The sequence below is a fragment of the Salmo salar genome, chromosome 25, assembly GCF_965601325.2.
Source record: "Salmo salar chromosome 25, fSalSal1, whole genome shotgun sequence".
Lineage (NCBI taxonomy): Eukaryota > Metazoa > Chordata > Actinopteri > Salmoniformes > Salmonidae > Salmo > Salmo salar.
This window is the reverse complement of record NC_138315.1, coordinates 1,760,426-1,783,313: the sequence shown is the minus strand read 5'-3', so window position 1 is coordinate 1,783,313 and position 22,888 is coordinate 1,760,426. Positions and strand designations below refer to the sequence as shown.

The 22,888-nt window shown below is 41.8% G+C and overlaps 1 protein-coding gene across 1 annotated transcript in view; it reads left to right on the top strand.

Annotated features, from left to right (window-relative positions):
* Positions 1–22,888, top strand: part of clybl (citrate lyase beta like) — a 217,144-nt gene that overhangs the window by 120,217 nt on the left and 74,039 nt on the right. Inside the window, exon 3 of the mRNA XM_014172831.3 lies at positions 2,826–3,014. Coding sequence (XP_014028306.2) covers positions 2,826–3,014 — 189 coding nt within the window. The remainder of the gene's footprint in view (positions 1–2,825; positions 3,015–22,888) is intronic.

Here is a 22,888-nt window from a genome sequence, read left to right as displayed (position 1 = left end):
CTTAGTGGGAGTGACCATACAATTCAGTGGGAGTGACCTTACTGAGTAAAGTATTTGTCATTTAATTTGAGCAAATCACACAACTGTGAGGTGTGTTTCCAAGTGGAGGCAAGACATGTATAGAATACACATACAGGTTAGGGGGAAGGTGTTGTGGGAGATGATTGGTTGGTAGATTAAGCCAGGGAGGGGGTTTGAATAATCTCACCCGTGCGCCGGTGTAAGCGTTTTTTGCACGGGCTGAAAGTTGATTGCATTCGATTATGGACCGGGCTGCTTCCCAGGCATGAGCCATGTGCCCCGCTCTGTCCGACGGCGAAGTTGGCTCAAAACAAAAGTGACGTAATTAAGCACGTTTAGTAATGAGTAGGATTCTGTTTTCCCATGCAAAAGTGATTGCTTATGATAACACTGTCTGCCCTACCAATGAAAACTGGATTGAAAATTCAAAAATGTATTTTATACAGAAAGGGTTGTATGTTTCTGGGCGATGCACCATGCTGCCTTGTTGACAACATGACCGAGCAGTGCAGATTACTGTTCGATTTGAGGAGGGCGCTCCTCCCTCCCTGCCTTCGCCCGGGCCAGATTAATCAAACCCCTTCATTGCCTATGCTCCCGATCTTTCTATTGGCTAACAAAGGCCAAGTTTGCCGTGTTGGTTCACCAGACTCTTTGCGCATTTGGGCGGAAGTGTCTGGGAACGAGATTAGACTGCATATACAGCTTTTATGTTGGGAAATAGGGTAGAACTGACATTGATAAATATCGGAGTGTCTATTGCGACTTGCCATTATAGGATTCATCTTTGTGTTTTTACCCAACACTCTCCCATTATTATCTGTGGTCTGTTGACAAAATACCTGCTTTCACTTATTAAATACTATAGAAAACCATTTCATATGTAGCTTTAGGCCGAGCAATATGGTACACATCCAGGACATGGATTTGATCGCAAAATCCCCAACCCTGCTCTTGGGTCAAGCTTTAAAGGGATATTGCAAGATTTCTCAATTTAGGTTGTTTATCTACTTTATCTACCCAGAGTCAAACGAACTCATGGATACCATTATTATTATTAGCATATCGTTATCGTAGCGCAATTGCTGGAAGTCTCCCGGTAGCTAGCTACTCTCATTAGCAGGGGAATAGACTTTCTAACTACTCCAAAACTTGGTGGTAGGTAATTTGGTCATCACAACATGGTATCTACCTGTGAGCTCACAGACACCATAATGGGACGGATACAAAATTGCGATCTCAATACTTTTCTATGCGACAATGGGGAAAGAATGAGGAAGTGGATAGAATCTTAATATTATCAGTGAAATAAAACATGTTTGAAAGTATTGATTGCTATGTATAGCTTTGTAAGACTATAAATGACCAACCACCCAGTTTTGGAGTAATTAAAAACAGGGGTTGGACCCGGTTCAGGCAACAGAACCGAAAACCGGAAAAGAACGACATTTTTCAAGGAACAGAATCATAACCAGGAACGAAAGTGATCTATACTGTTCCGGGAACAGAACCGTTATTTTAAAAGCATGGAAACCGGTTAATAACGTTATTTTACATTTTGGACATCTTTTTCCAGTCCCACAAAAACGCAATAAACCGCCTAGGCAAAACCCTCCCTCTGTCAATCAGAAACTTCTTCCAGTGCCTGCCTGCCAGCTGAAAATCTTTGCTGTGTGTGTGTGTGTGTAGACTACCTGCCCCTCCCCCTCCGAAGCATAGCTCTAGTCTACTGACATTACAAGCGTGATTCAGAAAATGGGGAGAGATTTTTAATTAGAGAATAATGGTTTGAATTTTTCAATGCTAGTTAGGGATACTGTAGTTAATACATTTCACATTGAATTTATTAGCTACAAAAAGGTAAGACGTTTTTAATTCTGGTGCCGCTCTGCACACACTAGGTTGTTAGCTTGCGAGCTTCTCTGTTCCAACGTTAAGTCAACTCTGAAGTTCAAAGACATTTAAAGTTCCTCCATAGAAACCGCTCCTCCATAGGTATAATTCGGTTGGCCTAATTCAGATAATATATGTCATCACAAGATGCCCAGAGCTTCAAGCCAAGCCTCTTCCTTCTCGCTCTCTTCCCACCCACAAAATTTTATTTACATCTCACGCCCTACACTCGTTTTTCCATCACGCATGTTTAACAACTCATTGCGCTATAGCTTGCCCGCTTCATAGCAAGCTGCTCTATCCGCACTGCATGATTGTAGTTTAATGTCAAGCTAAATGTAAAACAAAATAAGATTTCAGAGGTTTAAAAAAATATATAAACCAGTACTTTTTTGGTGTTCAAACTGGTTCAGAACTTTATTTTGCTGGTCGGAACAGTGGAATGGAACAAAATAAAATCTAGTTCTGTTCAGAACAAAACAAATGGAAAAACATTGTTGTTCCAACCCCTGGTTAGGTCTATTCACCTGCATGTGAGAGGACCTGGATACTGTACTGGGAGACTTCCAGCAATTGCGCTATATGCTTGCTATCTTCAATAATCTCCAAACTGCACGCAGAGACATACAAATGATATCCATGATTTCTGACTCTGGGTAAGTAGATAAACAATCTAAATCTCTAAATCTTGCAGTATTCCTTTAACGCTGGACTGGTGCAAAGCTGACAGCTACTCTTTTCTTTTTCTCCCTCTCTCCTTCTTTCTCAATCTCCCCTACTCTCTCCTTCATCCATATTTTTTTTCTCTTTCTCTCTCTCTCTCTCTCGCTCTCGCTCTCGCTCTCTCTCTCTCTCTCTGCATCCTTCTATGTAATAATGGACTATTTTCTTTGTTTTGTCTCCTTTTCAAGACAGAGGCAAGGGAGACCATCCCCAGGATGCTGGCAGAGCTGGACCTGGGCAGGACAGAGAAGTGTGTGAGGGTCAACTCCGTGTCCAGCGGCCTGGCCAATGCTGACCTACAGGTCATCCTGCAGGCCGAGGTTCTGCCTCCAGCCCTGATGCTGCCTAAGGTGGAGGACGTAGCAGAGGTGCAATGGGTATGTGTCTTTTATGTGTGTACGTGTGGAGGTTTTTGCTTCATGAGTGATTGCCTGAGACCAAAGACTTGTCTTAGCTCCCAGCGCTAACACTAAGACTTTGGCTCAGTGAGCTAACAGTCTTGTAGTGTGCAGTCTGTGTCAAACCCAGTTTGACATATTGGTGCAGTGACTTGGATTCCATCACTTGCCATCTGCTGCTAGAGTTGATGCGGCGAGATTGGTGGAGAGCAATGTTCCCTCTGAACTGCGTGTGTGTGCGTGCAGTAGCCCAGAAACTGCCACGCAGCTCCCCCGGGACTGCCACAGAGAAATATCAGCACACAGAGAGAAGAACGAGATTGAACTTCACTAGACTTTCTGGAGCAGTGGTCACAAATCGGTCGATCTCGACAAACATTCTGTAAAAAACTGTTGGTGGTATGTGCCCCTGATTCAGCTGCTCTGCACTCCGGGTAGACAAACTGTTGCCATTTGGAACCATTTCTTGTGTCTGAAGGTACAAACTGCCTTCCCGGTGAGCCCAGAGAGCAAATCAAGTGCGCTATAGGCTTACCCCTGGCCAATCGGATGGCTTAGATCACCGTGTCTGCAGTAATGTAGCAGGCATAAAGAAAGCTACACCAAAGTTGATACTGTGAAATTTCACAACTTTAAAACCATGACTAGAGTGAGACTGTCAACCAAAACAGTAAAGAACTGCTGTTTTAATGAGTGACTTCATGTTTAAGTTCTTACTCAGCACTGTCAACACTTTATATTCAACACGTTTATAAGCCGTAAAATGCGTGATGTATTTCCACTCAGCGCTACTACAAGCACCGCAGTAGTAATGAATGGTATGAAAGTGTATCTATAGGCTTGCGTTGTTGTTATTATTAGTGGCTTGGGTCTTTTTTAATATGGAGGAATTTTTCACTTTCTCTGTTCACAGGAGTAATAACATTAATTTGTGCATGAGGCAGAAATAATGAGGTGTGACTCAAATTTCGCAATCAGCTGGAAGTCCATGTCCTTTTTTGGTCAGTGGAGGAAAGGGAGAGCGGAGTGATGTTGATAGGCAGACCATCAGTCAGCTGTTCTCTCCCTCCACTGAGACTGACCATCAGATACAGGCACCATCAGCCCAGTAAAATAAAAAGTAAATTATTTAAATGTATGCTCACTCAGCTGTGCTTCACAAGTAATATAACAACGAATCTATTACCGGTGTGATCATATAGCCCATTTTGAAATATTTCTATTTTTTAAATTCCCCCAACGACAATGCATTCATTGGCAGGGCAATTAAAGCAAAGCCAGTATGCGGTGATAATGACGCTCTTATCCAGAGCGACTTACAAAATGGTGCATTCAACTTATGATATCCAGTGGAACAACCACTTTACAATAGTGCATCTAAATCTTTTAAGGGGGGGGGGGGGGTTAGAAGGATTACTTTATCCTATCCTAGGTATTCCTTAAAGAGGTGGGGTTTCAGGTGTCTCCAGAAGGTGGTGATTGACTCCGCTGTCCTGGCATCGTGAGGGAGCTTGTTCCACCATTGGGGTGCCAGAGCAGCAAACAGTTTTGACTGGGCTGAGCGGGAACTGTGCTTCCTCAGAGGTAGGGGGGCCAGCAGGCCAGTGGTGGATGAACGCAGTGCCCTTGTTTGGGTGTAGGGCCTGATCAGAGCCTGAAGGTATGGAGGTGCCGTTCCCTTCACAGCTCCGTAGGCAATCACCATGGTCTTGTAGCGGATGCGAGCTTCAACTGGAAGCCAGTGGAGAGAGCGGAGGAGCGGGGTGACGTGAGAGAACTTGGGAAGGTAATGTAAACTTATGTAAACTTTACACAGACCGGTGTGGCATAAACAGTCAGAGCTGCGGTAGACCTATATGCAAATAGACCAAATGCATCTGTGCCATTTACTTAATTGGACTGTGTTTACAGCTTGAGCGGTCGTGAGTAGATGCACTTGTTTTGTTTTTATCCTTTGCTAGTTAGTGAGTTATTAGCCAAGTTGTAGATAATTTGGGGAGTGATTGCTTCTTACAGGAGCACAAAACATGTACATTTATAGACATCTTTGAAAAGTGAGTCAGGTAAAGAGCTTATTTCTTTCTTAAAGGTGCAGTGGTGTATATTGAGACAGGCTTGAATAAGCTAAGTAGCCAATAGGCAGAGGGTAGCATGATTTGTCTGATTCTCTGTAATAATAGTGTTGGAATAATAATGCATTTCATTTTGTAAAGTGGTTTCTTGCATCAAACACAACATTTTCAGTCACCTCCTTGTCTGAAGAACAAGTGGATAAACAGATTGTTTTTTTTCCCTCAAAAGTCTCATGGAATGTAGGCCTACATTGAACACCCCACATTTCTGCTACTGTAGGCTGAATGATAGAACAGCTATTTCTATGTTAAAATGTTATGGGATGCATTTTCTCTGTTGTTTTTGATGGTAGGCCTCTGGTAGGCCCACATTATGATTAAATAGCAGAGGTGGGACCAAGTCATTGTTTTACAAGTCCCAAGTCAAGACAGGCAAGTCAAGTCTCAAGTCCTAAACTTTGAGTTTCGAATCATAAACAAGTCAAAATGATCTCTAAACCAAATGTAATACCATTTCATATTTTTAACAAGAGTAATAGTTAGTATATTACATTTACACAAATCATGAATGCTTTTAAAAATATATATATTTATTACTTGCCAAATAAACTTGACTTCCATGGGTAGCCATGAGAAAGACCCCCTCCCCCCATATCGATCGACTATCGAGGATCGCTATGGGGCACAATCGGGCGATGTAGACTTGTACACAATCGCCCAACCTTAACACACACACAACCTCTCTGTGTGTGGTTACAGTAGGCTAACGTAGGTCAATGGTTTCAGGAACAGCAGTAACATCAGGCAGGATTTAGGCTACCAACTGCCTGGCCAATTGTAGCTCAATCTTGGGTGCAATGATCACGTTCCCGCACTGACTGACTGTGTGGAGGCTCATTGATTTAATGTTACGTTAGCCTACATGCTACACTAGCAAAGTTATATAGCTGTCGGCTATATTAGCCACGACTTACCGTTCTTTGTGCAGCTTCAAATGTCGAACAAAGTTGGAAGTAGTTGTGCCTCCGTCTGTAATTTTCTTCCGGCATGTTTTGCAAGTTCCAATCTGTTTTTTTGTTGACTACAGCGTAGTCTTTATATCCGAAAATAATAATTTGGGGTATCATCTTTCCAAGGGCTCCGTCGGAATTCACACACCGAAGATCCTCTGCACTGCCACGCTCAACTTTTTCTCAGCTGGCACAATTTGATTGGCTGAAGAGTTGATGAGCTGCACACTTTTTTAAATAGCATCATTTTTAATATTTGGGCTTGGGGTGGGTATCAAGTCAGTTCGAGTCAAAAAGGCTCAAGTCCAAGTCAAGTCACGAGTCATTGGTGTTAAAGTCAAAGTCGAGTTGCAAGTCATCATATTTGTCACTCGAGTCTGACTCGAGTCCAAGTCATGTGACTCGAGTCCACACCTCTGTTAAATAGCCACAGTAGCCAACATGGCCACTGTTGAAACTGTAACTTAAAGCGGGTACAGTCTCAGTGTTCACAGTAAACGCACGATGGAAGTCGCACAGAATCTTGCACAGAACATTGGTGGAAAGGGGATGAATTGTAATAGAGGTGGTTCAGTTTCTAAACCTTGTCTGGGAGCTGAAGACTTGCATTTACTTTCTCCACTATTGCCTAGGCTTAAGCTCAACATTCTTGTGGCGCTCCGACGACCTGTGTTCAAAACCCAGATCACATCTTGTTCAACATCTTGCACAACGGAAGCAAAAAATAAGAGGAGTGAGAAACTAAAAATGCTCAAAACATTTCTGCCTTCTTCCCTCCCCCCTCTGTCTTTAAAGCACACAGCGGCCCTCATGGACAAACCCAATGCAGTAAGAGGAAACCACGGGAATCTTCAAAGTAATAACAACAAACTTTGCCATTTCTCCATCAAGCGAGGGGAATTGATTCCTGTGGCAGGGCCCAGGGAGAGGCCCAGTGTTGCTCTTGGCCCTCGGTAAAAAAACAGATGACATTTCTTTAGCTGGGGCTTTAGAAGTTCCACAGATCTCTGAGCGAGCGCAAATGTGACTTGCTCTACCCACTGTGGATTTTGGGGAAATTGGAGAGCACTTATTGAACTAATGAGTTGAGATGCCATGTGTTATATCATATTATGATATAAGATGGTATATATCCGTTTATAAGACAGTTATTAATAAAAATCATAATTAACATAAGAGGCCATTATAGTTTCTGAACTGAACATACACATTTTTAATCGGAGTTCCCAATTTGACACCGTTCCTGTTTGTTAAATGAGAATGGATGTTAGTCATGGAACGGTGTGTGTGTGTGTGTGTGTGTGTGTGTGTGTGTGTGTGTGTGTGTGTGTGTGTGTGTGTGTGTGTGTGTGTGTGTGTGTGTGTGTGTGTGTGTGTGTGTGTGTGTGTGTGGCAGTGAGTGAGTGCAGGACATTGTGTCAACACTTTTACTTTCTTTAGCCCCGCTGAATGGATACCTCAGTCTGTCCCATCAGCTCTAGGCCCCGCGCCACTCCAGACATACGTCAACCGTGGGAGACAACGAGCTTGTGGTTCCGGTTCCGTTGGCATGCATTGAAACGTATAATCATAATGATGATATGTTAATCATAATGATACATAAGAAATTCAGACCAGGTAGCTATTACTTTTTCCAAAGTCAAGACAGAACTTAATTTATTGATAAGACAGATAGCAGAATTTACCATCCATTGAGTTAAACTCAACCAATACTTCCATGGTAATCGCCCCAAGCTACACAGTAATAATCAATTAGCTGATATAGTAACTATTGAATCTAAAACACGGGAATTCCTATCAGAACCAAAATTAATCAAAGTTCCTCCCACTTCTATAAAGATTTGTACACTGCACTGTAAATCCACACCAAGCCAGCCCTTACAAAAATGAATTTGTTGCTGAAAACTAAATAGTGTGCCATGAAATGTGGCCAAAACTTTGCAAACGTTTGCCACGTGGTGAATCTGCGGCAAATCTTTGGCAACAATAACAGTTTGCCAGAGGTTTTTTTCTGGCAGAAAATTCTCTTAGGATTCAATTTGAATCTGTGCCAAACATGGGGCAACAAGTTCATGACCAATCAAGGAGATAAGAAACATCTGTTTGAAAATGGAAACCAAGCTATCTATGTACAGTGGGGGAAAAAAGTATTTGATCCCCTGCTGATTTTGTACGTTTGCCCACTGACAAAGAAATGATCAGTCTATAATTTTAATGGTAGGTTTATTTGAACAGTGAGAGACATAATAAAACCAAAAAAATCCAGAAAAACACATAAATCAAAAACGTTATAAATTGATTAGCATTTTAATGAGGGAAATAAGTATTTGACCCCCTCTCAATCAGAAAGATTTCTGGCTCCCTGGTGTCTTTTATACAGGTAACGAGCTGAGATTAGGAGCACACCTCTTAAAGGGAGTGCTCCTAACAGAAGCAATCAATCAATCAGATTCCAAACTCTCCACCATGGCCAAGACCAAAGAGCTCTCCAAGGATGTCAGGGACAAGATTGTAGACCTACACAAGGCTGGAATGGGCTACAAGACCATCGCCAAGCAGCTTGGTGAGAAGGTGACAACATTTGGTGCGATTATTTGCAAATGGACGAAACACAAAATAACTGTCTATCCCTCGGCCTGGGGCTCCATGCAAGATCTCACCTCGTGGAGTTGCAATTATCATGAGAACGGTGAGGAATCAGCCCAGAACTACACGGGAGGATCTTGCCAATGATCTCAAGGCAGCTGGGACCATAGTCACCAAGAAAACAATTGGTAACACACTATGCCGTGAAGGACTGAAATCCTGCTGCGCCCGCAAGGTCCCCCTGCTCAAGAAGACATATACATGCCCGTCTGAAGTTTGCCAATGAACATCTGAATGATTCAGAGGACAACTGGTAAAAGTGTTGTGGTCAGATGAGACCAAAATGGAGCTCTTTGGCATCAACTCAACTCGCCGTGTTTGGAGGAGGTGGAATGCTGCCTATGACCCCAAGAACACCATCTCCACCGTCAAACATGGAGGTGGAAACATTATGCTTTGATGGTGTTTTTTTTCTAGGGGGACAAGACAACTACACCGCATCAAAGGGACGATGGACGGGGCCATGTACCGTCAAATCTTGGGTGAGAACCTCCTTCCCTCAGCCAGAGCATTGAAAATGGGTCGTGGATGGGTATTCCAGCATGACAATGACCCAAACACATGGCTAAGGCAACAAAGGAGTGGCTCAAGAAGATGCACATTAAGGTCCTGGAGTGGCCTAGCCAACATCTTTGAGATGTGTTTTTCTGGATTTTTTTGTTGTTATTGTCTCTCACTGTTCAAATAAACCTACCATTAAAATTATAGACTGATAATTTCTTTGTCAATGGGCAAACGTACAAAATCAGCAGGGGATCAAATACTTTTTTCCCTCACTGTAGCTAGCTACCTACCAAAGTTGTCCGGTGAGTGTCTAACTTATTAATTAAACTTCTTAATAAACTTTCACATTTGGTGGCTAAATAGCAAAGTCATGTTTTATTGGGATAGAATGAAACACATTTCGTTGATACCAGTTTCATTCTATCAGTGCCACTGACTGACTGGCTAGCGCTTAGCTAGCTAACGTTATATATCATTTTTTCACAATTCATGTGATAGTTAGCTAGCTAGCTAACTAATGATTTTCCTAAACTTATTTTTTTAGGTGAATATGTTGCTGTTTTTTAATACCAATATGCTAGTGTCATGGTTCAGTAACATGTTAGCTAGAACAACAGCTAAGGTTGGTAGCTAGCTAGCAACACTGAGTTTATACCTCAAAGCAATACCTCACTTTTGAAGACAGATTCCCTCCCCTTACCCGTGGTGTTGGAAGAGGCTGTACTGGGAGGAGGATGCATCAACACCCAGGAAATATGTTTATGGTGCACTCAGTCATAACACTTTTTGAGTGATAAATGAGTGTGTTGTCTTCAAGATTGATAAGGTAAGTAAATCTATTTATTATTCTCATAAATGTAGCCCATACAGTAGCTTGGCATTTTTCCTATTTTGTTGCTTTACAAGCTGGAATTAAAATGAATTTTTCAGGGGCTTGTAGCATTTCATTTACACAACATGCCTACCACTTTGAAGATGCAAAAATATTTTTGATTGTGAAACAAACAAGAAATGAGACAAAAAAACTGAAAACTTGAGCGTGCGTAACCATTCACCTCCCCTAAAGTCAATACTTTGTAGAGCCACCTTTTGCAGCAATTACAGCTGCAAGTCTCTTGGGGTATGTCTCCATAAGCTTGGCACATCTCGCCACTGGGATTTTTTCCCATTCTTCAAAGCAAAACTGCTCCAGCTCCTTCAAGTTGGATGGGTTCTTCTGGTGTACAGTAATATTTGTCATACCACAGATTCTCAATTCGATTGAGTTCTGAGCTTTGACTAGGCCATTCCAAGACATTTAAATGTTTCCCCTTAAACCACTCGACTGTTGCTTTAGCAGTATGCTTAGGGTGATTGTCTTGCTGGAAGGTGAACCTCTGTCCCAGTCTCAAATCACTGGAAGACTGAAAAAAAGTTTCCCTCAAGAGTTTCTCTGTATTTAGCGCCATCCATCATTCCTTCAATTCTGACCAGTTTCCCAGTCCCTGCCAATGAAAAACATCCCCACAGCATGATGCTGCCACCACCATGCTTCTCTGTGGGGATGGTAGTCTCGGGGTGATGGGAGGTGTTGGGTTTGCCCCAGACATAACGTTTCACTTGATGGCCAAAGAGCTCAATTTTAGTCTCATCTGACCAGAGTACCTTCGTGTTTGCTTATTTTTTTCTTTAAGCAATGGGTTTTTCTGGCCACTCTTCCGTAAAGCCCAGCTCTGTGGAGTGTACGGCTTAAAGTGGTCCTATGGACAGATACTCCAATCTCCACTGTGGAGCTTTGCAGCTCCTTCAGGGTTATCTTTGGTCTTTTTGTTGCCTCTCTGATTAATGCCCTCCTTGACTGGTCCATGAGTTTTGGTGGGCGGCCCTCTCTTGGCAGGTTTGTTGTGGTGCCATATTCTTTTCATTTTTTTAATAATTGATTTAATGTTGCTCCGTGGGATGTTCAAAGTTTCGGATATTTTTTTATAACCCAACCCTGATCTGTACTTCTCCACAACTTTGTCCCTGACCTTTTTGGAGAGCTCCTTGGTCTTCGTAGTGCCGCTTGCTTGGTGGTATTGCAGACTGTGGGGCCTTTCAGAACAGCTGTGTGTATATATACTGAGATCATGTGACAGATCATGTGACACTTAATTGCACACAGGTGGACTTTATTTAACTAATTATGCGACTTCTGAAGGTAATTGGTTGCACCAGATCTTATTTTGGGGCTTGATAGCAAAGGGGATGAATACATATGCACGCACCACTTTTCTGTTTGTTTTTTTATAAAAAAAAATGTAAAAGTACTTTTTTTCATTTCACTATTTTCGGTATGTCCATTACATGAAATCCAAATACAAATCAATTTAAATTACAGGTTGTAATGCAACAAAATAGGAAAAATGCCAGGGGGATGAATACTTTTGCAAGACACTGTACATTCACTCTTTGGAACAATAAGATCTTTCATTGTTTTAAACTAGTAGCTAGCTCATATTGATCATGTGTTGTTTCTTCTTTCTTTCTAGAAGCAATCCGTTACCAGGCAAAAATACAGATTGAGGCCTTCAATCAAACTGAGGACAGATAAATATGAGTGCACCAGCCAGACCAAGGCTTTTTGTATGTATGTCTTTGAGATGTAAGTTACACTCTAAAAATTGTTGGGTTGTTTGAATGACCCAATAGCTAGGTTGCAGGCATTGGGTCAATAGTTGGGTTGTTTTCTGTAAATACAGCAAGGTAAGGTTTTTGGTGCTGACTTATTAAGGTTGGGGTATGGATTTTTGACCCAGACAGTGGTTTAATTCTCCTGCCACCAGCGTGTGAAGTCTTGCAAGTATTTTAGTTCTAGCTAGTGCGTCTGAATGACTGACGAGGGTTAGTCTAAAAATGTATTTATATGAAATATATAGGTTTTTAAATATATTTTCCTTCATTATTTTCCCCTGACCCCACCCCTCCCCCAACATGAATAAACTAATGGACAACAACACTTAGACATCTTATTCTTCCAACTTATACTTTATCAGATATATATTTAACATATATTTTTCAAATGTGCTGTGATGTTTCACAAAAGTTCTGAACCTTTTTATTCTCATAGTTTGTAAAGATTGTAAATGAAAGATAAAATGTTTTGCTAAGAGTATTATTATATTATTGATCAATTGACTATGACTTTCCATTCACCCAGTAGTGCTATCTGCAGACTTAGCTCCAGGTAAATGTTGCAATTATTGAGCCATTAATGAACCTGCGACCAAAAGCAAGCTACATATGGACAGTACCAAAACAAATTATCTAATGATTCTGTCTCTTCGCAGTAAAATCTATTCTATTGGTTGCAATCATTTTTTTATCATTTAAATTTAAAAACTATGGCATCGTTTTGTGTATCAGTTCATTAACCTCTTACATCTAGACGTTCCGCTAGCGGAACACCTGCTCCAATATCCAATGATGGGCGTGGCGCGAAATACAAACTCCTCTAAAATCCGAAAACTTCCATTTTTCAAACATATGACTATTTTACAGCATTTTAAAGACAAGACTCTCGTTAATCTAACCACACTGTCCGATTTCAAAAAGGCTTTACAGCGAAAGCAAAACATTAGATTATGTCAGCAGAGTACCCAGCCAGAAATAATCAGACACCCATTTTTCAAGCTAGCATATAATGTCACAAAAAACAAAACCACAGCTAAATGCAGCACTAACCTTTGATGATCTTCATCAGATGACAACCCTAGGACATTATGTTATACAATGCATGCATGTTTTGTTCAATCAAGTTCATATTTATATAAAAAACCAGCTTTTTTACATTAGCATGTGACGTTCAGAACTAGCATAGCCCCCGCAAACATCCGGTGAATTTACTAAATTACTCACGATAAACGTTCACAAAAAACATAACAATTATTTTAAGAATTATAGATACAGAACTCCTCTATGCACTCGATATGTCCGATTTTAAAATAGCTTTTCGGTGAAAGCACATTTTGCAATATTCTCAGTAGATAGCCCAGCCATCACAGCTAGCCATTTAGACACCGACCAAGTTTAGCCCTGACCAAACTCCGATTTACTATTACAAAAGTTTGATTACCTTTGTTGTCTTCGTCAGAATGCACACCCAGGACTGCTACTTCAATAACAAATGTTGGTTTGGTCCAAAATAATCCATCGTTATATCCAAATAGCGGCGTTTTGTTCGTGCGTTCAAGACACTATCCGAAGTGTAAATAAGGGTCACGAGCATGGCGCAATTCGTGACAAAAGATTTCTAAATATTCCATTACCGTACTTTGAAACATGTCAACCGCTGTTTAAAATCAATTTTTATGCCATTTTTCGCGTAAAAAAGCGATAATATTCCGACTGGGAATCTGCGTTTAGGTAAACAGACGAAAGAAAACAAAGCATTCTGTCGACGCGGGCACGAGCCTGAGTCTCACAGTACTGTAACCAGCCACTACCCAAACGCGCTACTTTGTTTCAACCAGAGCCTGCAAAGCCACGATTCAGCTTTTTGCCGCCTTCTGAGAGCCCATGGGAGCCGTAGGAAGTGTCACGTAACAGCAGAGATCCTCTGTAATGGATAGAGATAATCAAGAAGGGCAAGAAATTGTCAGACAGGCCACTTCCTGCATGGAATCTTCTCAGGTTTTGGCCTGCCAAATGAGTTCTGTTATACTCACAGACACCATTCAAACAGTTTTAGAAACTTTGGAGTGTTTTCTATCCAAAGCTAATAATTATATGCATATTCTAGTTTCTGGACAGGAGTAATAATCAGATTAAATCGGGTACGTTTTTTATCCGGCTGTGAAAATACTGCCCCCTAGCCATAACAGGTTAACCATGTGCCATGGAGTCAGATCATTTGTTATTGAAGTAGCAGTCCTGGGAGTGCATTCTGACGAAGACATCAAAGGTAATCAAACTTTTGTAATAGTAAATCGGAGTTTGGTCAGGGCTAAACTTGGTCGGTGTCTAAATGGCTAGCCGTGAGGGCTGGGCTATCTACTGAGAATATTGCAAAATGTGCTTTCACCGAAAAGCTATTTTAAAATCGGACATATCGAGTGCATAGAGGAGTTCTGTATCTATAATTCTTAAAATAATTGTTATGTTTTTTGTGAACGTTTATCGTGAGTAATTTAGTAAATTCACCGGATGTTTGCGGGGGGGTATGCTAGTTCTGAACGTCACATGCTAATGTAAAAAAGCTGTTTTTTGATATAAATATGAACTTGATTGAACAAAACATGCATGCATTGTATAACATAATGTCCTAGGGTTGTCATCTGATGAAGATCATCAAAGGTTAGTGCTGCATTTAGCTGTGGTTTTGTTTTTTGTGACATTATATGCTAGCTTGAAAAATGGGTGTCTGATTATTTCTGGCTGGGTACTCTGCTGACATAATCTAATGTTTTGCTTTCGCTGTAAAGCCTTTTTGAAATCGGACAGTGTGGTTAGATTAACGAGAGTCTTGTCTTTAAAATGCTGTAAAATAGTCATATGTTTGAAAAATGGAAGTTTTCGGATTTTAGAGGAGTTTGTATTTCGCGCCACGCCCATCATTGGATATTGGAGCAGGTGTTCCGCTAGCGGAACGTCTAGATGTAAGAGGTTATTTGGATTTTTACGAATTCTTTTTTGCTGAGTTTAGTTTTGTGGCAAACTGTTGCTGTAAATTTACGGCAACTTGTGAACTTCTGGCAATAATTTCTGGGAAACTTGTGGCGAATATTCTGTTTGCTGCAAACTCAGTATGAATACGCAAATTAGATTATGTTTTTGGTTTCTGTGTGTTAAACACTGAAATGTATCTACATAATCCAAGTAACATAACTTTAAATGAACTTACCTCACAGAGGAAAAAAACGAAACATATTAAACAATATGTATTCAATGTCTTTAAACAGATAATTCATACATTACAACTAGAAATCAGCATGGTAATGAAGAAAATGGCAAAGACTGGATATTTCCCCAATAAATAGTTTATTTACTCTTTTAATGTAGCTACAAAATGTACACGTTGGGAAATGTGAACACTACTATATGGGGAAGTTAGGATGTTTAAAGGGACAACTACAGAATTATTTACATGAGTCAAGTGATAACTGAGCAATAGATTAACCAATGGAAGTTTGAAAGATAATTAACAAAATGGTAATAATGATAACAACAAAAACTAAATTTAAACCCAGTTCAGATCTACTGCTTTCGTCCAAAGCTTGTTGAATGCATGCACTGAAACAATCAGAAAAGAAAAGAAAATTAGGACACTGAAATCAATTAGTGAATTTAAAAAAATATTTTCATATCTTAAGAAGGTAGAAATTGAATTATGGCTATTCATAATTTTTTTCCAAAATGAGTTATTGTGACCCCAAAAAATTACGGGTTAAAAATAACCCAATTTCAAATAGTTAAGTTCTATTGCCTGCATTTCAGAAAATGCATCACGTCAGAAAATGTACAAGAACATATAAATATATTTTCTTTGAAACAAAGCCCTATTGTCTACATTTGTGTTTAATATAAATTGTTGTGATATTGTTGTGATAGAATGAAAGCTTACACGAATGCTCTTCAGTAGTTGAACTAAAGGCAAACGAGTCACATTCTGTAATGAAGCCATAAAGCAGGCACAAATGCATTGCTAAATTGTAATTATTTCGCCACTATTGCCTATTTATTGCCTTACCTCCCTTATCTTACTTAATTTGCACACACTGTATATAGCCTTTTCTGTTGTGTTATTGACTGTACGTTTGTTTACTCCATGTGTAACTGTGTTATTTGTGTCGCACTGCTTTGCTTTATCTTGGCCAGGTCACAGTTGTAAATGAGAACTTGTTCTCAACTGGCCTGGTTGACCTGGTTAAATAAAGGTTAAATATTATTATTATTATTATTATTATTAAATAGTGCCTTAAGAACATATTAGCATTGAAATGACACTCCGTCCATTGATCTATTAATTCACAGGAACACATCAGTCAGACGGGATGTGCTTCCTCCTGTCACATCTGAAAGTAGGGAAAATTGATATCAAAAACATAATAGGACTTGAAGCACACATCCAGTTCCCCAAGCAGTGTACCTTGCTCCAATGCCGGTCCACTAATGACTGTAAACACCTGGGAGCAGTCCCCAAGAGCCAACACAAATGGGTAGGGTCTGATCACCTCCGCCTGGTGCAGGTACTCCACCATGTTGGTCCCAACCTTCACTACATGACCAAAGTATGTGGACACCTGCTCATCGAACATCTGATTCCAAAATCATGGGCATTACTATGGAGTTGGTCCCCCCCTTTGCTGCTAAATCATCCTCCACTCTTCTGGGAAGGCTTTCCACCAGATCTTGGGACATTGCTGCGGGGGCTTGGTTCCATTCGGCCACGAGCATAAGTGAGGTCGGGCACTGATGTTGGGCGATTAGGCCTGTCTTGTAATCGGCATTCCAATTCATCCCAAAGGTGTTCAATGGGGTTGAGGTCAGGGCTCTGTGCAGGCCAGTCAAGTTCTTCCATACCAATCTCAACAAACAATTTCTGTATGGACCTCGCTTTGTGCATGAGGGCATTGTCATGCTGAAACACGAAAGGGCCTTCCCCAAACTTTTGCCACAAAGTTGTAAGCACAGAATCGTCTCTAGAATGTCTCTAGAATGTCGTATGCTGTAACGTTATCGTGTAGACTGGTTTTGGGAGGACCACTGGCAGAAGTCTTAATGCGATATCACCAGGTGTATCTGGTATATGGCCGAATACAAACAGTGTAGTTATTCCCTCCGCAAGGCAATCAAACAAGCGAAATGCCAGTACAGGGACAAGGTGGAGTCACACAGTTCAACTGCTCAGACACGAGACGTATGTGGCAGGGTCTACAGACAATCACAGACTACAAAAAGAAAATCATTTATAAACGTGTTAACCTTCGCAAAGCTGCCGGCCCAGACGGCATCCCTAGCCTCGTCCCCAGAGCATGAGCAGACCAGCTGGCTGGTGTGTTTACGGACATATTCAATCTCTTCCTATCCCAGTCTGCTGTCCCCATATGCTTCAAGATGGCCACTATTGTTCCTGTACCTAAGAAGGCAAAGGTAACAACTAAATGACTATCGCCCCGTAGCACTCACTTCTGTCATCATGAAGTGCTTTGAGAGACTAGTCAAGGATCATATCACCTCCACCTACCTGTCACCCTAGACCCACTGCAATTTGCATACCGCACCAATAGGTCCACAGATGATGGAATCGCCATCCCACTACACACTGTCCTATCCCATCTGGATAAAAGGAATACCTATGTAAGAATGCTGTTCATTGACTACAGCTCAGCATTCAACACCATATTATCCTCCAAGCTCATCATTAAGCTTGAGGCCCTGGGTCTCAACCCCACCCTGTGCGATTGGGTACTGGACTTCCTGACGGGCCGCTCCCAGGTGGTGAAGGTAGTAAACAACATCTCCACTTTGCTGATCCAAAACACTGGGGCCCACAAGGGTGCGTGCTAAGCCCCGTCCTGTACTCCTTATTTACCCATGACTGCGTGGCCATGCACGCTTCAACATGATCATCAAGTTTGCAGACGACACAACAGTAGTGGGCTTGATCACCAACAACGACAAGACAGCCTATCGGGAGGAGGTGAGGGCACTCATTGTGTGGTGTCGGTAAAATAACCTCTCACTCAACATCAACAAAACAAAGGAGACGATCGTGGACTTCAGGAAACAGCTGAGGGAGCACCCCCCTATCTACATCGACAGGATAGCAGTAGAGAAGGTATAAAGTTTAAAGTTCCTCTGCATACACATCATGGACATGGTCCACCCACACAGACAGTGTGGTGAAGAAGGCGCAACAGCATTTCTTCAATCTTAAGAGACAGAAGAAATGTCTTGTCACCTAAAACCCTCACAAACTTTTACATATGCAAAATTGATAGCATCCTGTTGGGCTGTATCACCGCCTGGTACGGAAACTGCACCGCCCACAACTGCAGGGCTCTCCAGAGGGTAGTGCGGTCTGCACAGCACATCACCCGAAGAAAACTGCTTGCCCTCCAGGACACCTACAGCACCCAATGTCACAGGAAGGCCAAAAAGATCATCAAGGACAACAACCACTTGAGCCACTGCCTGTTCACCCTGCTATCATCCAGAAGGCAAGATCAGTACAGGTGCATCAAAGCTTGGACCGAGAGACTGAAAAATAGCTTCTATCTCAAGACCATCATACTGTTAACCTGTCTGGGCTAGGGGGCAGTATTTTCATGGCCGTACAAAATAAGCAGGGGATCAAATACTCCCCCCCCCCCCCCCCCCCTCCCCCCACTGTATCCTATCAGAAGCTTCTAAAGCCATGACATCAATATCTGGAATTTTCCAAGCTGTTTTCAGGGCCAATGAAAGTCAGTGTTTTTCTCCCCCCCAAAGCTCTGTCCCCACTCTCAAAAAATCTATTTCTCAGTTTTACTTACCCTCAAACTTTGGAATCAAAGAGGCCAGGTTCCACTAATTTATCTTTACAAAGCTGTCAATTAATTGGCCTTGACCTCTGCATTTAGAAACATAGCTAAACTAACTTGGCTATATCAAATTCAAGGTAAACTCTAACGTTAGCTTATCAGAATTTGCATCCATCCTCCTCAACTTCACAAGTCTGACTAAAACTTGCGCTGTCAGAAACCATTGAAAACCAGTACAGGAATGCAAGCTAACACAATAAATCACCATGCAAGCATGCGATAAGCTTGCCAAATACCTTTGGTTAAATTAACCCAGATGGATAGTAAGTAAAATCTAGCTATGGTAATGTAGCTAGCCAGCTAACTTAGCTAATGTTAGCCATGTCCGAGACGTGTCAGACTAAGCCAGCTAAGGTAGCTAGCTAGCTAGCTAACTTTAACTAGGTACCATTACAGACACTGACATAGTTAGCTAGCCAATTGTCGACAAAAACCATACATTTAGTTATATTCTGCAAAAACACACACACACACACACACACACACGATAGCATTGGCACTACACATACACATGGATTTAGTACGGTATATATGTGGTGGGGGGGGGGGGGTATGGGCCTGAGGGCACCCAGTGTGTCTGTGAATGTATTGTAATGTTTTTAAAATTGTATAAACTGCCTTAATTTTGCTGGACCCCAGGAAGAGTAGCTGCTGCTTTGGCATAATAAATACAATAAATACACAATAAATACAAAATACAAATAAGCTAGCGTCGCAGGGCTACCGTTAGGGGCTGCGGGTGGGCCTGGCGAGTTGGGCCAGTAACCAAAAGTTTGCTGGATCGAATCCCATAGTTAACCCACCCAGTCGCCGATGTCGATTAAGGGGTTGGGTTAAATGCGGGAGACACATTTCAGTTGAATGCATTCAGTTGTACAACTGACTAGGTATCCCCCTTGCCCTATTAGCTAACGTTACCACAGCCAGAGTTATTAGCTAGCTAGCTAACGGTTGTTACCTAATTATGATAGGACAACATATTTAACCTGAATGACTATCAAATTCATAATTTGTAACATTTGTTACTTACCGTTTGCACGGTTTTCCGTCAGCCAAAACACTCTTTCGAAATAATGTTAGCCATGTCCACTCGTCAGTCACCTAGTCGCACTAGAACTAGAATATTTGCACATTTTCTGCGAGACTTCACGCTTGTGGTAAGACAATTAATCCACTGGCTGGGTCAAATATCTATAGCCCAGCCTTGACCTTTTGACACGTACGAACACATGGGTGTATGTGGATATGGTTAACCTCTCTAGGGTAGGTGGCACCAAATCGTCCCACCTACGTAACAGCCAGTGTAATCCCGTGGCGCGTTATTCAAAAACCTCAAAAATGCAAAAACTTCAATTTTTCAAACATATGACTATTTTACACCATTTTAAAGACAAGACTCTCGTTAATCTAACCACACTGTCCGATTTCAAAAAGGCTTTACAACGAAAGCAAAACATTAGATTATGTCAGCAGAGTACCCAGCCAGAAATAATCAGACACCCATTTTTCAAGCTAGCATATAATGTCACATAAACCCAAACCACAGCTAAATGCAGCACTAACCTTTGATGATCTTCATCAGATGACAACCCTAGGACATTATGTTATACAATACATGCATGTTTTGTTCAATTAAGTTCATATTTATATAAAAAACCAGCTTTTTACATTAGCATGTGACTAGCATTCTCACCGAACACTGCCGGTGAATTTACTAAATTACTCACGATAAACGTTCACAAAAAGCATAACAATTATTTTAAGAATTATAGATACAGAACTCCTCTATGCACTCGATATGTCCGATTTTAAAATAGCTTTTCGGTGAAAGCACATTTTGCAATATTCTCAGTAGATAGCCCGGCATCACAGGGCTAGCTATTTAGACACCCAGCAAGTTTAGCACTCAGCAAAGTCACATTTACTATAAGAAAAATGTTATTACCTTTGCTGTCTTCGTCAGAATGCACTCCCAGGACTTCTACTTCAATAACAAATGTTGGTTTGGTTCAAAATAATCCATAGTTATATCCAAACAGCGGCGTTTTGTTCGTGCGTTCAAGACACTATCCGAAAGGGTAAATAAGGGTGACGAGCATGGCGCAATTCGTGACAAAAAAAAGCGAAATATTCCATTACCGTACTTCGAAGCATGTCAACCGCTGTTTAAAATCAATTTTTATGCCATTTTTCTCATAAAAAAGCGATAATATTCCAACCGGGAATCTGCGTTTAGGTAAACAGACGAAAGAAAATAAAGCATTCGGTCGACTCGGGCACGCGCCTAAGCCCATAGTACTCTGATCGGCCACTTGCCAAAAGCGATAATGTGTTTCAGCCAGAGGCTGCCTCGATATCGTTCAGCTTTTTCCCGGGCTCTGAGAGCCTATGGGAGCCGTAGGAGGTGTCACGTTAGAGCAAAGATCCTCAGTCTTCAATAAAAAGAGCCAAGATGAAACACAGCTTGTCAGACAGGCCACTTCCTGCATGGAATCTTCTCAGGTTTTGGCGTGCCATTTGAGTTCTGTTATACTCACAGACACCATTCAAACAGTTTTAGAAACTTTAGGGTGTTTTCTATCCAAAGCCAATAATTATATGCATATTCTAGTTACTGGGCAGGAGTAGTAACCAGATTAAATCAGGTACGTTTTTTATCCGGCCGTGTCAATACTGCCCCCTAGCCCTAACAGGTTAACATATCGCTCTGACATGCACAGTCAACTGTGGGACCGACGATAACCCCAAGCAGAATGCAGAACGAGGAAAAACGAGGAAGAGCTTGGTTTTGTTGTTTTGAAAGTATATTGAAAGTTCTTAGTAGCTAGTTACCTGTTGTCTCAACAAGGATTTTATCATACATGTCGTATTGAAAGCGGCAGCTCTAGCCTCTTTATTTTACTACACTTCCATTTTTATAATGTTATTTGAGAATTTATTTTAAATCTGGCTTTAGGCTAAAAACAAACTGCTAACTGCTAGCCTCCGGGCCCAAAACCACCTGTCTCTCATGGCTTCGCTCACCCCTGGAAGTACCACCTGCCAGTACCTGAGCCAGATAGTTGCTGAGCTGGAGGGGAGAGTATCTGTCTTGCGCCAGATCAAGGAGGACGAAGAACTCCTGGACTCCATGGTTGCACAATCCACCTCCAAAATCGACGACGTAACCTGCCCCTGGCTCGGCACCTCAACTTCTGGGGAGCCTGTAACGGAGAAACTCCATTCAGTTCCCTTAAATGAGCCATGGCCCAGGCTAGGAGCTAAACCGAAAGGCCCGGTCTGTTCAACCCCTTCTGCTCCACCTCAGGTAGCCTGGATTGCTGTCCGGGGAGTAAAGCATTGCAGGAAACAGATTCCATCAAATGTTTCAGAGGTGCTACAATTGGGGAGGAGATTCAAGGTCCTGGAAGACCTGGAAGTGCATTCCAATCATACTGTACAGGGTCCCTCCGCTACATCTCTACTGCTGCCGTCTCACTCTCAGGTGGAAGTGCCCAAGCACACTCATCTGCGCTCCTTGCCCGCCGCTAGGTCGTCAGTCTCAGCTGCTAGCCCCCCTCAACCTGCTAGGAGGCAGATCACCCGGGAGAGGCCCTGTCATTTACCCAGTAAACCCATCTGTAGTCCTTCCGTTCTCGTGGTGGGTTCATCCATGGTCCGAAACGTTTCAATCAGGAAAGCTGAGACGTTCTGCTACCCTGGCGCTAGGATCCCTGACCTAAATTCCATGCTACCGCCACTTATTAGCAAGCACTCCGCCGCTTCAACTGTCATTGTCCATGTTGGGTCAAATTACATTAAACTCCAGCAGTCAGAGAAATTGAGAGACGATTTTAAAACATTGATAAATAGGCTGATGGAATCTGGGAAGCAGTGCGTTGTTTCCGGTCCATTTCCATCCCCACGCTACACGGATATGGTTTTTAGTCGTATACGCCAATTACACACCTGGCTTAAGGGATACTGCTGCACGATGGGAATTCCTTTTGTGGGTAACTTTGCAGCTTTTACAGACCGACCAGGTCTATTTCTTCGGGACAATTTACATCTTAACAGGTATGGCTCCAGCATCCTCTCCA